Below are 17,557 nucleotides of genomic sequence, written 5' to 3'. Positions count from 1 at the left end.
GAGATTCTTAAATGAGAGTGATCACTGCTAAGAGATTTAGGGAGCTAATTCCAGAATTTATGGGCTGGGTAACTGAAAGCATGGCCACCTGAAAACATGACCACAAGGACACGATTAAAACTGTGAATGCATGAAAGACCAAAATTGGAGGAACATGCAGTGAGAGGAGGTTACAGTATTGTCAGCAAGGAGGTGAGATAGAGACAGGGTGGGAGAGAGAGGGTCTGTCGGGGAGAGGGGAGGGAGGGAGGGAGGGGGAGAGAGAGAGAGAGAGAGAGAAAGGCGCTGTGGAGAGAGGGAGAGAGATTGTGGGGGGCTGGAAGATAGAGAGAGAAAGACACAGAGAGAAAGAGAGAGAGACAGAGCGACAGAGAGAGTTATGCTTTGGCAAGTAGTTGACGCCTCATATTCCGCCTTGGGAGCCTGCAACCACACGACTCTGATCTCCAGCATCTGCTGTCTTCACTTTCTCCTACAGAAATTTCAGGTGTAATAGGGCAGGAGTAAGAGAGGTGGGGGTGTTGCATTATTGTTAAAAGAAACCATCATTGCAGTAATGAAGGAGGACATCTGAGAGTTATATGTGGTTTACTTGGACTTCAGTAAGACCTTTGACAAGGTCCTACATGGAAGACTGGTCTAAGAGATAAAAGCCCAATGGGATCCAAGGTAAGTTGTCAAATTGGATCAAAAACTGGCTTACACATAGGAGGCAAAGGGTGATGGTGGAGCATTATTTATGTGATTGGAAGCCTGTGACCAACAGTGTACCATTGGGTTCGGTGCTCAGGCCCTTGCTATTTGTAATGTGTATTAGTGACTTGGACATGAATGCAGAAAATATAATTTGCAGAGGACATGAAAATTAATGATCTTTTTGATCATGAGGAGAATGATCTCAGGCTCCAGGCTCAACGATAGTGATCAGCTGATAAACTGGGCAGAACAACGGCAAATGGCATTTAATCCCGAGAAGTGTGAGACTATTTGATTTGATTTATTGTCATGTATACCTAAGAACAGTGAAAAGCCTGGTTTGCAAGAAATACAAGCAGATCATAATAAGCAAGGTCATACAGATCGTAGGGTGAAAAAACTGGACAGAATGAGGCATAGAGATTACACAGCAAAGGATATACATGCGGCAAGAACAACATTTACAAGATCTACATTATTTGAAGTGGGAGTGTCCATTGGTCAGTCTAATAACAGTAGGTAAGAAGCTGTTCCTGAATCTGCATGTGTTCAAGCTTCTGTATCTTCTGCCAGACAGAAGAGGTTGTTGGAGAGGAGTAACGGAGGAGTCTTTGATGATGTTGACAGCTTTTCTGCAGCAACAAGAGATAATAGAGTCCATGCATGGGAGGTTGATGGTCTGGACTGTGCACACAATCTTCTGTAGTTTTTCAAGATCCTGGGCAGAGCAGCTGCTGTACCAGGTGGCTATTCATCCAGATAGTATACTTCTGTGGAGCATCTATAAAAGTTGATGAGGATCCTTTTGAACATGCCAAATTTCCTGATCTGCTTGAGGAAGAAGAGGCATTGTTGTATCTTCTTGATGTTGCAACCGCTTGGGAAGTCCAGGACAGGTTGTCAGTTATTGTCACTTCTAGGAACACGACACTCTCAACCTCGGCTCCGTTGGTGTAGACGGTGGCATGTTCTTCTCCTTTCTTTCTGAATTCAATGATCAGTTCTTTAGTTTTGCCAACCCTGAGAGAGAACTGTTATCAATGCACCACGTTACCAAGCCCTCTATGTCCTGTCTGTATTCTGACTTATCATTTTGATATCCCTCCTATCAAGGTGGTATTGTCAGCAGATTTGTAGATGGCGTCCATTTGGAATTTGGCTGAACAATCATGGGGGTACAGGGCATACTTTGGGAGTTGAGAAGGCTTCCCTGGGGGGGCTCTAGTGTTGAATATTATTGTGGAGGAGGTGCAGTTATCTACCTTCACTGATTGCAGTCCATGGTCAGGAAACTGAGGATCCAGTTCCAGAAGGTGAAACCGAGACCTGGATCTCAGAATTTTGAGATCAATCTGGATGGGATAATGGTGTTGAAGGCAGATCTGTAGTCAATGAGCAGGAGTCTGAAGTAGGTGCCCTTGTTGTCCAGATGTTCCAAATTATGCACTTTGGAAGTTGTGATAATGGAAGGATACACTCAATGAATGGTAGGTCCTTAGGGAGTACTGAGGAATGAAGGGACCTTGTGTACAAGTCCATAGATCCATCAAGGTGTCAGCACAGTAGACAGGATGGTGAAGAGCTTATGAGATGTTTGCCTTCATTAGCCGGATTGTAGATTATAGGAGCAAGGAAGTCTTGTTACAACTTTATAAAACGTTGGTCAGGCCACAATATCAGAAAAGCACAGCAGGTCAGGCAGCATCCGAGGAGCAGGAGAATTGACGTTTCGGGCATTAGCCCTTCATCAGGAATGAGGCTTGAGGCCCTGGGGTGGGGGGGAGCGAGAGTTCGGAGAGCTTAGTAGGCTATAGCCCAAATGCACATAAATGGGATTAGTCTACTTTACTGTTTGTTGGTCGAAATAAACATGCTGGGCCAAAGGGATTGTTTCTATGCCATGTGACTCTAAGACCATTATTACAATGCCTGCCCTGTTGAACGGGGAAGACTGCAGAAAGCTGAAGCATAAAATGGATTTGGGGTTCCTCCTATATAAATCACTGAGAGATAACATCCAAATTCAGTTGGTAATAAGGCATGTTATGCCAAGCCTTTATTACATGGAATGGGGAATAAAAATAGGGAGGTTTTGGTAAAACTATACTAGGATTGGTCATACTACAACTGGAATACTGTGAACAGTTCTGGCTCCCTTTCCGAAGGACAGATATATTGGCATCGGAGACAATCTATACAAGTTTCATCAGGTTCATCCTGTTTAAGAAGGGATTATTTTATGATAAGAGATTGAGTAGGTGTGTCTTTTACTCACTGGAGTTTACAAGATTGAAAGGAGCCCTTATTAAAACATTTAAGATTCTTAGCAGGCTTGCCAGAGTACATGTGGAGAGGTTGTTTCTCCTTGTGGGAGAATCTAGGATCAGAGGGTATAATCTCAGAAGTGAAACTGTGGAAATTTTTAAAGCAGAGTGCTGTCAGGACTGTTTCATGATGCATATTCAAGGCTCAGACACATAGATTTTTAATCAGTACAGAAATCAAGGGATATGTAGATTTCACAGGAAAGTGGAGTTGAGGATTATCAGATCAGCCATTATCTCATTGATTGGTGGAGCTGACACAATGGGCTGAATAGTCTACTTTTGCTCTTACATTGTATAGTCTCAGTGGCTGAAGGTGGAGATCAAAGTGTCAAGTGCATGAGCTCCTTGCAACTGTGTGAATTCAGTGAATGGGGGAAACACAGATGACAGGAACTTTCAAAGTGCTGGACTGATTATTCGGTAATAGGAAATGTGGCCAGAGGTTACTCTACTGTTAAATTGTTGCAATTGTAATCTTGCTTGGTACATGAGGAATTAGAGATTCAGATGTGATTAGGTCATATTAACATATCATATCAATAGATGAGGTCACGCATAAACAACATCTAACACGAAACAAAACTGGAGGAAATGGCAGAAATCGGAGGCATGTGTAACTGATGAAAATACTAGCATTATAGAAACCGTGAGTTCTATAATGTTGTTTGATGGGTACAGAATTTTAAGATTGATCCATTGTACGCAACAAAGGAGTTGTGTTATTGGATATGGGAAAATATATAAATGGCCCATTAAACATCATAATAAAACCTGCAACACCAAGCAGAGATCTGAACACATCAGAGGACAAGTTGTAAAAGTTCACTTTTGAGGTGCGCTGTAAAGTTAAGCAACACATAGTTAAGCAACAACGTTGTGGAGGCAGGGACACCCAAGTGGAACAGATGGGAAAGGAAAAGGGAGTGCTAATGTTGGTAGAAAAATGAAGGATGAAGAGAAGGTGTTAATGATAGATGTTAATGCAGAAAATGGGTCGACTCTACTGAGAACAAAATTATGTAAATGTGGCCTTGCAGTTGGGTGGTTAGTCATAGTAGTGGCCTTTACAGCACTTTCTATTTCAGATCTCCAGCATCGATGTTGCTTTGTTTTTACAAGAATAGTTACCTTGCTTCCTCTGTATTTAGTACCAGTAGCCACGGCCTGAAAAGTCCCACTAGTTTTGCATATATCATTTTCAAACCTAAAATGAAATAAACCCAAATTATTAAGGCTGGATTAATGAATCTAGATTAAATAGCTGAAATAATGGACAGTTTTCGTTTATTATTTGTAAAATGAATAAAAGAACTACTCTAAAGTAATATGTTTTGCCACTCAATTTACAACTGAATTTTACAACCAATGCAAAAACCACATTTTGTATTATGCTTCATAAGTGATAAATCAGATGTAGGACATTAATACAGTAGTTAACCAGAGGGCAAATGATTATTCCCATTATTTGGAATGTATTAAATCACAGCCTAATTTATTTTCCTAACAGCAAGCTGCTTGATAATTTATCTCCTCATTATCAATTAAAATAATTTAGGGAAACTCAAAAAAGTAACATATTGTTAGAGATTGTTAATATTACCAAATTTTAATATTAAGTAAACAGAGTTTTCCACAAATCCTACTGCATCAAACATTCTCCCTTCTGCTGTGACTCAATTGATAGCATCCTTCCCTGAGTAAAAATACCCCCTCCAAAGGCTTGAGTTTGATACTCCATTGTAATAAAGGCTAAACTATCAGAGGGCTGAAGAAGGGCTCATGCCCGAAACGTGGATTCTCCTGCTCCTTGGATGCTGCCTGACCTGCTGCGCTTTTCCAGCAACACATTTGATCTCCAGCATTTGCAGTCCTTACTTTCTCCTAAACTATCAGAGGTGCATCTTTCGGATTAAATTTAAAACTGAAGTCCTATTAGCCTTCCCAGATGGGCAGAAAAGATCTTTTGGCACAATTTAGAAGTGGACAGTTATTCCAAGTCTCCAAGACAACATTTATTCCTCAATCAAAGAAAGAAACCTGGTCATCATCATCATCATCATCATACAGCTGTGCAAAAATTGCCTGCCAAGTTTCCCAGATTACAACACTGACTATACATTAAAAGTCTTCTTTAGCTGTAAAGTGCCTGGACACATTCAGAAATCATGAAAAGCACTAACATATGGATGTCTTTTGTTCTCTTTCAAAATACTTATTCAGTTACTTATGGTTGAGGCCAGACAACTCTGATGAGGCCAATCACATGCCAAATTAACTTGATTTTTAATCACATCATTAGGCCTTCACCGAAATACTCCCATCCAGAGAATTCTTTCAGACGTATAGTCACTTTTATGTCACATTTACAGCCGCAACTTACCAGTAGCTATACAAAAAATAAATACCCTAATTAAATCAATTTTGGTGGCATTGATTGAAAGAGAAATATTATTTAAGACACCATGCAAACTTGACACTCTTTTCAAATAGAGCTGTAGAGAGTGTTTATACCCACTTACATCAATTAAGCTTACAGATGGAATCTAGCCTTAAAACTTCATCCAAAAAAAAGGGTAGCTGCAAAAATACATTATTTGCATGTTTAATGTCGAAAGTGGAATTTGGGTTCCCAACATTTTCACTTAGAAGAGAGCTATATATTAAATCAAATGACATGAAACACATCACATTGTCTCACGAATGAAAAAGACCACCTTAAAAGGTGGATTTGGACAGTTAACATGAATCAAAATTCATTTCTGTACAGAGCGAAATGCATTTGAACTTGGTGTCTTACAAAGTAGAGTATTGACATATTAACTGATGTTGTGCTCATTTTCAGTGTAGATAGAATTGGACTTACAACAGTGAATGCAATTTGTTTACTTTCAAGGGTATTTGTTTTAAAGTGCACTTTCAGTGCAACAGGCATTTGTTAGAGTTCCTGTTAGAATCTAGGGTCAAGCTTTTAACTCAGTGATTGATCAATTGGTTAATTTACAAACGATTACAGCATTAAGTAACTTCATTAGTTCAAAGTAATATGCATATTTCATATTATCAGTTATATTGTTAACACTAACATTTTAACACCATATTTAGTCAGTGAAAAGTACAATGCAATTTTTACTTAATTAAGTATCAAATGCTGATTCATCAATCCTATCCTTCAGTTAATACCTGTCACATTTTTGATGCTGGATGGAGGTTCTTGGGCAAGTTTGGCAATCTCTGAATCAATAAGAAACCTAACAAGAAACATCAATAATTTCTTCACTTCATTCATATATGGAGTCCACTTTGAAAACAGACCAAAGCTCCTTAAATCTGTTTTTGAAAGGCGTAGTTTGAAGAAGAAATCAGACAGCCACTGTATGGTTTCCAGTACCTGTACGGTGAAACAGAGTTTAAACGGTTCATAATATGTATTTTTCTTACCGTTTCTATCTCAAAATATTTAGAGTAAAAAAAATCAAACTTTTGCTTGAAATTGCTTTATTCAAAAAAAAAGACAAACCGCAACTCCTCTAAGTAAAGTAAGGTTTTAAGAGTGATTTGAATTCTGAGTCACTTATTCTCAACCTAACTTTCAGAAAAAGGGGTAGGAATTTTAGGACCAAGATAAGGAAATATTTTTTCATTTGCTACTACAGAAAGCAGTGGTCATTCAGCATATTCAAGAAAGATATTGATAAACATTTAGATATTAAAGGCATCAAGGAATATGGAAATAAAGGACTATGGCTTTTAAGATAGAAGAAAGCCACAATCAGGTTGAATAGAAGAATGGGCTTGAAGGGCTGAATGGCGTACTCCTATTCCTAGTTTCTGTCTTACATTCTTCACAATCTTTTTTTAAAACACGTTTAAACAATAAAGAATCAGACGCACTAAATTTCACTCATTAGGAATAACGGTCATTTTGAGCTTCTTTTGTTTTCTGTAAATATATTTTTGGAACACATTTCTGACTACATATAAGTAATAGGAGGTAAAAACGTTTTGGTTCATTCAGTTCTGGAGAGTTCTCTTTGCAAAAGTGTTCTCACCTGCAGTATTAACAAAAGTTTAACTTCTAAAGAAATAGGAAACAAATTATTTAATTTCAGATGCAAAATCTACTGAAACTAATGGAAATTACTGATGTAAATGTGTTGTGCTGTAAATACACCCTCTCATCTGAGCACCTACACACTTATAAGGCAGTTTATAAAAGTGGAAAAACACAACTGTGTGCGGAGTTGTAGGTCTTTGTTTCAACTTTACTGTACTTGAAGACGGAAAGAGTTTAATTGTGAAGTAATAATTAAAACCTAAAGTTGAGAGACATCATTTCGTGTGTGCGTGCGCGTGCGCAGGGGGGTTGCAGGGAAGAGAAGTTAGACAATATTAAAATTGAAGTGAATGCAAGAATGATAAAGAATCTTTAAGAAATACTTACTTTAAGAAAAACAATGCAAGCAACTCCAGTAACAATGTCAAATGCCTTTTTTTAGATTTTCCTGAGGTGGGATATTCAATTATTTTTCTCATGTTGGAAAACAATTGATAGACTGTGTTTTACCTGTTCATATGATAGTCTGATCTGAGGACGTTGGTGTGTTTCTGCATGTTTTACAATTGGGGGTTCATGTTCATCTTCAGAGATACAATTTAAGGTTTTCAAAGCAATCTTCCAGCAGTCAAGGTTCAATCTCTGTTCTGAAGAGCCTTAACCAGAGTGAAAAAGAAATGAGGAGACATTTTTTTCAACAGCTCTAATAATTCGGTGCTGCCTTGTATTAATTATCTTGCATGTGTAAAACAACATTATGAACTATCAGAGATGTTGGTAAAATTTTACAAAGTGATCTTTTAAGCCTCAAAGACTCCATCCAAAATCTTTGCATATGTGCTAAATGCCAGGTCATTTTTATCATTTGGGGTAATGGCTCTATTGTGTATGGATCTGACAAAACTAACACACATCTTTCAACACACTGTCTAACCTGCTTGGTTCCCTTGCGCCTAGTTAAAAGGACCACTGTGGGTGGAAAAATTGAGGTGGATTAGTAACGTGAGTACAGCATGTTGTGGCTAAAAAGGTGTTGAGTATATCCAAAAAGATGATTTTAAGTTAAACTTTCAACTTACATAGAGCAATCTACTGTATACTGTAACTGATGCAAAAAAACACACAATGCAATAGCCAAAACTGAAACTCCTGGCAATTATCTTTATTCATTTTATGGGATGTGGGTTTTGCTGGCTGGCTATATTTATTGCCCATCCCGAACTGCCCTTGGGAAGGTGGCGGTGAACTGCTTTGTTGAACTGCAGTGCTTAACCTGATGCTGTGAGATTTTTAACTTTGTCCACCCTAGTCCAACACTGGCTGCTCCACATCACAATATATTTCTATGCCAGGATGGGGAGGGCTTAAATGGGAACCTGTAGTCAGGTTCCCCTATTATTTTGCTGCGCTTGTCCTCCTAGATGGAAGTGGTCATGGGTTTGAAAGATACTATCTGAACATCTTTGGTGAATTTCTGCAGTACATCTTGTAGATAATGCACAGTGGTGCTACTGAGTGTTGGTGGCGGAGTGAGTGGATGCTTATGGATGTAGTGCCAATCAAGTGGGCTGCTTTGTCCTGGAATGTGCCAAGTTTCTTGAGTGTTGTTGTGGCTGCACTTATCCAGGCAAGTGGGGAGTATTCCATCACACTTCTGACTTATGCCTTGCAGAAGGTGGACAGGCTTTGGGGAGTCTGCCTCAGATTTAATGATAATAAAAGTTTATCTGATCCTCAGCTGAAAGAGGGAAGTAATTAAACAAAAAGGATATTCAGAGTGTGGGCACAGTATTTTTTTTCCCAGGAGCCTTTATCAGAGGGTGGTATGGAGATTGGATGTTTTTGCAGGCAGGCATGTGGGACAGGAGGAGAGAGGACTACCATACTTTAGAAACTAACACAAGTTTAGAGGAATTAATGTTCATTTAAGATTGATATGGGATTAAAGAATATCATACTTATAAAAACAGGAAAATACTTCCAAGCAAAATCATTGTCTGTGTAACAATCCATATGTTTCTGTCTATTTAAGGTAACAGTTTTCTATATCGTTAGAAAATATTAACTAATTCCTGAGTGAGCCTAGCTGGGTAGCAAAAATATCAATGAAATTAAAAGAATTCAATTAGACAAATGTGTCCTGGGTTTGACAAGTCAATTGGATAAGCAAATCTAAATTATGCAAATTTACCATTTAAAAATGTTATCTTCCACCTTTATGAAAATTCCTGTTGATAACTACTTACTCTGCATCAGAAGTCTGAGGAAGTCACTATAGTGATCAGGGAATTGATACTGTAGAACATACATCCAGTGTTTGCAAAAAATGTTAAAAGCCATTTGAACTTCTTCCTCTGGTTGAAAGCCACACAAAGTCAGAGCTGAATGAATGGTCTCCAACAGCCGCGTCCGTTCAGACATAGCTGGCTTGGTAGAATTCAACCACGAAATAAGGTCAAACTGTAAAATAAAAATAGAAATCAACTTTTGAGATGCTCAAAATCATGAGTGTTCTGGACAGAGTAGATAGATGAACTATTTAAACTGCCTAAATCGTCTTTTTCTATGCTGCAGGCATTCTAGATTCTGTGACCACTGCCATGACTGCAGATGTGCAAAAAGAAGACTTGAGATAAGTTATGATTGTTGAGAAAACTAGAGAAGTTACTTTTCTTCTGTTTAAGTAACAATCTGATGGCAGTGAACATATATTTCTCATAAAGGAAGCAAAAAAAGACTTCTGTATTACCTCTCTAGTAAACATGGAACATAATCACACAAGTCATTAAAAATTGTTTTGCTTGAAAGTCTTTTCCTGTTTTTATAAGCATAATTATGTGTTCTGTTATGCAGATTCTTTTCAGCCAACATTGGTTCAGATCATAAGACTGTTTTGGTATCAATAAAATAAGACAAGAATTGTGTGAAAGCATTTAAAAAACTGAAGTCCAGACAACTTGAAATAACCCAATATCAGAAAATAGTACAACAATATTGAGCATTTTGGTGATAGTGACCATACTTCGGTTATGTTTACAATAGCAATAGACAGGGATAGGTATATACCGCAGGGAAAGAGGTATAACTGGGGTAAAGGTAATTACGATGCAATTACACAAGATTTAAGATGCATAGGATGGGAAAGGAAACTGCCGGAGATGGACACACTTGAAATGTAGAGCTTATTCAAGCACCAGTTACTGTGGGTCCTTGATAAATATATACCGATCAGGCAGGGAGGTAGCTGTCGAGAGAGGGAGCCATGGTTTACTAAAGAGGTTGAAGCTCTTGACAAGAGGAAGAGGAAGGCTTATGTGAGGATGAGGCGTGAAGGCCCAGTTAGGGGGTTTGAGAGTTATAAATTAGCCAGAAAAGATCTAAACAGAGGGCTAAGAAGAGCCAGGAGGGAACATTGCGGCACAGTGGTTAGCACTGCTGCCTCACAGCGCCAGGGACCTGGGTTCAATTCCCACCTCAGGCGACTGACTGTGTGGAGTTTGCACGTTCTCCCCGTGTCTGCGTGGGTTTCCTCTGGGTGCTCCGGTTTCCTCCCACAGTCCAAAGATGTGCGGGTCAGGTGAATTGGCCATGCTAAATTGCCCGTAGTGTTAGGTAAGGGGTATATGTAGGGGTATGGGTGGGTTGCGCTTCGGCGGGTCGGTGTGGACTCGTTGGGCCGAAGGGCCTGTTTCCACACTGTAAGTAATCTAATCTAATCTAATCTAATCAAAACATGAGAAGTTGTTGGCGGATAGGATCAAGGAAAAGCCTCAGGCCTTCTATAGGTATATCAGGAATAAAAGAATGACTAGAGTAAGATTAGGGCCAATCAAAGATAGTAGTGGAAAGTTGTATGTGGAATCTGAGGACATAGGGGAAGCACTTAATGAATACTTTTCATCAGTATTCACACTGGAAAAGGGCAATATTAGTGAGAATATGGAGATACAGGCTACTAGATTAGATGGAATTGAGGTAGACAAAGAGGAGGTTTTAGCAAATTTGGAAGATCTGAAAATAGATGAGACCCCGGGACTGGATAGGGAAGCTAGGGAGGAGATTGCAGAGCATTTCGCTTTGATTTTTATGTCATCACTGTCAACAGGAGTAATGCCAGAAGATGGAGGATAGCACATGTTGTTCCCTTGTTTAAGAAGGGGAGTCGGGACAACTCTGCTGATTACAGGCCAGTGAGCCTTACTTCTGTTGTGGTTAAGGTGTTGGAAAAGGTTATAAGAGAAAGGATTTATAATCATCTGCAAAGGAATAATTAGGGATAGTCAACACGGTTTTGTGAAGGGTAGATCATGCCTCACTAACCTTATTGAGTTCTTTGTGAAGGCGACAAAACAATGGATGACGGTAAGGCGGTTGATGTGGTGTATGTGGACTTCAGTAAGGCGTATGATAAGGTTTCACACGGTAGGCGATTGTACAAAGTATGGAGTTTCTGGATTGAAGGTGATTTAGCGGTTTGGATCAGAAATTGGCTGGCTGAAAGAAGATGGTGGTTGATGGGAGGTGTTCATCCTAGAGCTCAGTTACCAGTGGTGTGCTGCAAGGATTCTGTTTTGGAGCCAATGCTGTTTGTCATTTTTATAAATGATCTGGATGTGGCCGTAGAATTCTTTGCCTAACAACATTTGGAAGTGTATCACCTAAGAACTGCAACATTTCAAACAGGCTCATCTCAACTTCCTAATGAGTGATAAATGCAACGAAAATAGAAATTGCTGGAAAAGCTCAGCAGGTTTGGCAGCATCTGTGGAGAGAAATCAGAGTTAATGTTTTAGGTTGAGTGAACCTTCCTCAGTTAGTTCCGAGGAAGGGTCAATTGACTCAAAGCGTTAACTCCAATTTCTCTTCACAGATGCTGCCAGACCTGCTGTATTTTGCCAGCAATCTCTATGTTTGCTTCTGATTTAAAGCATTCACAGTTCTTTCAAGTGATGATTGCAATTCTGTCAGTGTTACCTGTAATCCAAAACAAAATTTATGAAACTTAGATATGCTAACTAAAAGAATGCAGACAGACTTGCAACATATCACTGACATTGAATTCTGCAACTTTGATACAAAATTTGATTCAGTGAAGGGGCAAGTTTAAAATAATTAGTTAATTAACTGGACAATTAAAGTAGCCAGATTTCAATGGTTTCTAAAAAGAACAATTTTACCTTTGTTAGTAACATGAAGATGACATCTCCACTATCTGTGTGGAGGACTTTGACAACTTCTTCATAAAGATTGACAAATTCATCTGGAGATATATTTGGAGTGAAGTATGGTGACAAAAGATTGCATAATCTTCTGTTCTGAAGAACTTTTTTCAACAAAGTTTTGCTTTCTGTTTTAGCACAACTCAGAAAAACCTGCACAAATCATAGAAAAATATTTAGATTTACCTTTAATTGTAATAGTTTGAAATTTTACTTGCACCAAGTGAAAATGTAATAATCAAAATATGGAGCAAAATAATTCAATAAATGCCTTAAGTTGTTCCAAGAATTATAGAATCATAGAACATACAGGATGCAAACATACTTTGGTCCAATTTGTCCATGCCAACCAGACATTCTGAATAAGTCTAGACCCATTTGCCAAAGTTTGGTCCATATTCCTCTAAACCCTTCCCATTTATATACCCATTCAGATGCCTTTTAAATGTTGCGATAGTACCAATCTCCGCCACCTCTGGCAGTTCATTCCATATGCACACCACCCTTTGCATGAAAACGTTGCCCCTTAGGTCCCTTTAAAATCTTTCCCCTCTCAACCTATACCCTCTAGTCTTGGACTCCTCTACACTAGGAAAAAGACCTTCACTATTCACTTTATCCATGCCCCTCATGATTTTATAAACTTCTATAAAATTACCTCTTAGCCTCCGACACTCCAGGGAAAATGGCCCCAGCCTATTCAGCCTCTTCCTATAGCTCAAACACTCTAACCTGGCAACATCCTTATAATGTTTTTCTGAACCCTTTCAAATTTCACAACATCCTTGCTACAGCAGGATGACCAGAATTGAACACAGTATTTCAAAAGTGACATTACAAATGCCTTGTACAGCCACAAAATAACCTTTCAATTCTTATACTCAGACCAATAAAGGCAAACATACCAATCCCTTTGCTTAAGTACCCTCCCTACCCGCGACTCTGCTTTCAAGGAACTATGAACCTGCAGCCCAAGGTCTCATTGTTCGGAAACACTCCCAAGACCTTATCATTAAGTGGACAAGTCCTACTCTGATTTGTCGTACCAAAATGCAGCGTCGCACATTTATCAAATTTAAATTCCATTGGCCACTCCTTGACCCATTTACCCATCTGATCAAGATCCTGTTGTAATCTTCTTTGCTGTTGAGTATACCACCAATGTTGGTGTCATCTGCAAACTTACTAACCATACCTCCTATTTTCACATCCAAATTGTTTATATAAATGACAAAAAGGCAGAGGATCCAGTACCGATCCTTTCGGCATGTTGCTGGTCACAGGACTGGAGTTAGTTGAGTAAATTAGTAAATCCTTATGATGTGATATGTTCAAAGTAACCTTCAAGTAAGATTAAATTTACTCATCTAAAAAACTGATAATTCCTTCAAAAGGAAGATGTTACTGTTTTTGTCCAATAGTTCGATGGTTGTGCTAAATTTCAAATTACAAATTGGTAACTAATTTAACCTAAATGGGCTATTACCTTCATTCAAACAACGAGAAAATAATTTTGCACAGAGTCTGATAAGAGATCTGCTCTCAATAATTCACTAATCCCATCCAATATTATCAACACTACCCTATATCATTTTCTTTTTTGTCTATCTAACCTAAATGATGATATCTTTTAATATTCGGTTCGCAGTCTAGATCATCCTGCAGCCAAGTCTGTATAAACATTCAGACAGCGCGCTCGAAGGTAAATTACGCTAGTGACAATATTTGAACATTTTTATGCCTTGTGTCGATAGACAGTTTTTGACCAGCGGGAAGGGCAATGCAACTTTGCTTCAGGATCTTTAGGAGGGAAATAAAATTAGCTGAAACTCTTGTTCTCGAATGACACCTTGTAACCTCAGTTGGTTAATGCGAGCGCAGTTTTTTGTTTGCTTTGCTAAAATTGTTTGAGAAGAATTTCACCCAAACCACAATCCAGATGACATCAAGATTGGATTGGTTTTAACATCACCAAAATACTAGCCACTGGATTTACACCTTGTGCACTTATTTGGTTTATATATCTGTAATGTGTGAAAAAAACTTCCATACCTGTCCAAGAATTTCAATACATGATGTAAAAAACTGCCTTGTTGGTGGATGACGCTGTGTTTCATCACAGACAAAAGACACAATCTCATAGAACAGAGCAATGCCAACTTTCTGAAAAGTTTCTGTATGGTGCAACTTGAAGGCATTTACCAAGGCCCTAGAAACAATCATAACTTAAATGAGGAAGCCAACAAACAATGATGGTAACTTAGAAATTATGCAGTTAACAAAAGATCAAAAATAACACTGATGTATATATGTCTTCTTCACACAGAAACACAATTGGAAGAACACTTTATACAGTATGCATTTAGAAAAATGTTTTTGTTAACTGACAATTCAAAATTTAGAAATATCACCAAGAATAAAATGAGATGTGAAAGTATTTTTAAGAATAATAATAGAGAATATTTGGACGGGTTTATCCTGGGAACAAATCAGGGTGTAATGGTATAATTTTCTTATGGGGGAAATGCAGTTTCATTTCAGGTGATTCATCCAAATTAGATGATCCAGCAAAGGACTGCTTTCATTTTGTCAATGCAACAGAAGAGTGATTGACTTTGGCTAAAATTGTCCCATGTTGGAATGACTTAGCACCTATGAAATTTACCTCAATGTAGTATCAGAAGTTGACCAATCCCAATAGAATCTTTAAGACCTGAGGCAAAATCCTGAAGGGTGTGGGTTGGAGGCAATGACTGCCTAAAATCTTCAACATTGTGGCACAGGAGAGAAACCTTTGTCTGCACCATCAGATTTGAAGTTGACAACAATGGGCCAAAAAATAAACTGAAAGGAACATTGCAGAAAATATTACAAAGTGGAAGTCAATAACTTCGACCGAGCAATGGATAGAAAGATGCCATGTTGGCGGAAATGCCGGTTCAGGGGTTTCAGAGGGTTCAGACAATGTCAAATTGAATAACACAATGGTAAAAAAATTAATATAAATACACTTGTGTGGATATAATACAAGTCATTATTTTGATAAATTGTTATTTCACCAGTGATTCAACGTATTAGGGTTTTAATGCTTCAACCTTATTAAAAAAATGTTAAAAATCACACATTTGTCCAGGTAAACAAAAAGTAAATGAAATATAGAAATGGAAATTTCAGAAAATATTTGCACCTTCCATAAGGGAGCTCAATGAAAGCATATTTGACTCTTTGTTTAATGTGAGAATTAGGTTGTCAAATAAACCACACATCAATTTTTAGTATCTAGTACACTTGAATATATGTTGTGAAAACTTTTGACTTGCACCCATTAGGACAGGTACAACAGTGCCAAATTTCAAAGGGAGTAAGAACTGTGCATTCTCTAAGGCACTGCTTTGACGACAGTCAACATGTCAACTGATTAGCACACGTTTCCATGCAGTATGAATTGTTGGCATGTAAAGTATTGACAGTGCATCTACTATTTCTCAGTAGCAACTTTATTTCTTTTTGGAGTATTAACTTACGTTATAAAGTTTTCCACATAGACAGCAGCTTCAGCAATGGTTTGAGGTGGTGGTTTTGCAACATCAATTTGTAGCTGCTTAATGTCTTTCACTAAATCATCAAGTTGTTTTTGGATGGCAGAATTCTTGTATAATTCTTTACACTGAAATTTGAACAGAAATTCATCATTTAATTATTTTCAGATAATTTAGTTATACACAACCCAACCAGCATACATTTTTAAATTTTAATTCTCTGCAGCAATATACTAGATATTAATATCCCAATACTATTGTGTGTGTAAAGCTTAGGACAAAAAAGTCTATTTAGTCTACATAATGTGCACTAATATTGATGTTTCACAATGCCTTGCACCTAAGTCATCTCAGCATAACCTTATACCTTTCTTACATACATATTTAGCTTCCCTTAAAGTCATCTACTGACCTCAAATACTTCGTGTTGTGGAACATCGCATATTCTAACCACTCTCTAGGTAAAAGACGTTTGACCTGAATTCCTTATTGGATTTATTTTCCAGCAACCTGTTCTGAAGTATTTTTACACACTTCTGGAACAGTTGGGACATAAACCTAGATCTCTCAGGTCAGAGGGATGGACGTTGCCACTGCACCATAAGAGCCCTTTTTATTGGATTCATTAATGATCCCTGATTTTGGTCACTCAATGATATTTAATGTGCTTTCCGATGATATTTGCCTTTTTCACATCATTAATCAATAAGTATGAAATACTGAAGCAGTTTTCTTGTCTTATTTAAAAGAAAATGAATGTTATGAACTATATGTGTCTGGGATTTGCAACTATGCAAAATAGTAACACAAGGTTTGTGAAGGTTTGTAGCTCAGGTTGAGGTTTAGGGTGTAGGTTTGCTCGCTGAGCTGTAGGTTTGATATCCAGACGTTTCATTACCTGGCTAGGTAACATCATCAGTGGCGACCTGCAAGTGAAGCAAAGCTATTGTCTCCTGCTTTCTATTTAGACCATAAGACATAGGAGTGGAAGTAAGGCCATTCGGCCCATCGAGTCCACTCCGCCACTCAATCATGGCTGATGGGCATTTCAACTCCACTTACCAGCATTCTCCCCGTAGCCCTTAATTCCTTGTGATATCAAAAATTTATCAATCTCTGCCTTGAAGACATTTAGCGTCCCAGCCTCCACTGCACTCTGCGGCAATGAATTCCACAGGCCCACTACTCTCTGGCTGAAGAAATGTCTCCGCATTTCTGTTCTGAATTGACCCCCTCTAATTCTAAGGCTGTGTTCACAGGTCCTAGTCTCCTCGCCTAACGGAAACAATTTCCAAGCGTCCACCCTTTCCAAGCCATGTATTATCTTGTAAGTTTCTATTAAATCTCCCCTTAATCTTCTAAATTCCAATGAATACAATCCCAGCATCCTCAGCCGTTCCTCGTATGTTAGATCTACCATTCCAGGCATCATTCGTGTGAATCTCCGCTGGATATGCTCCAGTGCCAATGTGTCCTTCCTGAGGTGTGGGGACCAAAACTGGACACAGTACTCCAAATGGGGCCTAACCAGAGCTTTATAAAGTCTCAGTAGCACAACGGCGTTTTTATATTCCAACCCTCTTGAGATAACTGACAACATTGCATTCGCTTTCTTAATCACGGACTCAACCTGCATATTTACCTTTAGAGAATCCTCGACTAGCACTCCCAGATCCCTTTGTACTTTGGCTTTACAAATTTTCTCATCTTTAGAAAGTAGTC

The 17,557-nt window shown here is 38.5% G+C and overlaps 1 protein-coding gene across 1 annotated transcript in view; it reads right to left on the bottom strand.

The window, feature by feature from the left end:
• Positions 1–17,557, bottom strand: part of epg5 (ectopic P-granules autophagy protein 5 homolog (C. elegans)) — a 152,262-nt gene that overhangs the window by 28,244 nt on the left and 106,461 nt on the right. Inside the window, exons 28-34 of the mRNA XM_060821832.1 lie at positions 15,821–15,963; positions 14,349–14,505; positions 12,255–12,449; positions 9,324–9,537; positions 7,588–7,733; positions 6,204–6,411; positions 4,152–4,227 (exon numbers count right to left, since the gene is read on the bottom strand). Coding sequence (XP_060677815.1) covers positions 4,152–4,227; positions 6,204–6,411; positions 7,588–7,733; positions 9,324–9,537; positions 12,255–12,449; positions 14,349–14,505; positions 15,821–15,963 — 1,139 coding nt within the window. The remainder of the gene's footprint in view (positions 1–4,151; positions 4,228–6,203; positions 6,412–7,587; positions 7,734–9,323; positions 9,538–12,254; positions 12,450–14,348; positions 14,506–15,820; positions 15,964–17,557) is intronic.

Source organism: Hemiscyllium ocellatum, chromosome 1 (assembly GCF_020745735.1).
Source record: "Hemiscyllium ocellatum isolate sHemOce1 chromosome 1, sHemOce1.pat.X.cur, whole genome shotgun sequence".
NCBI classification, from domain to species: Eukaryota; Metazoa; Chordata; class Chondrichthyes; order Orectolobiformes; family Hemiscylliidae; genus Hemiscyllium; species Hemiscyllium ocellatum.
The sequence above is the reverse complement of the archived record's forward strand: the minus strand, read 5'-3'. Positions and strand labels throughout refer to the sequence as shown.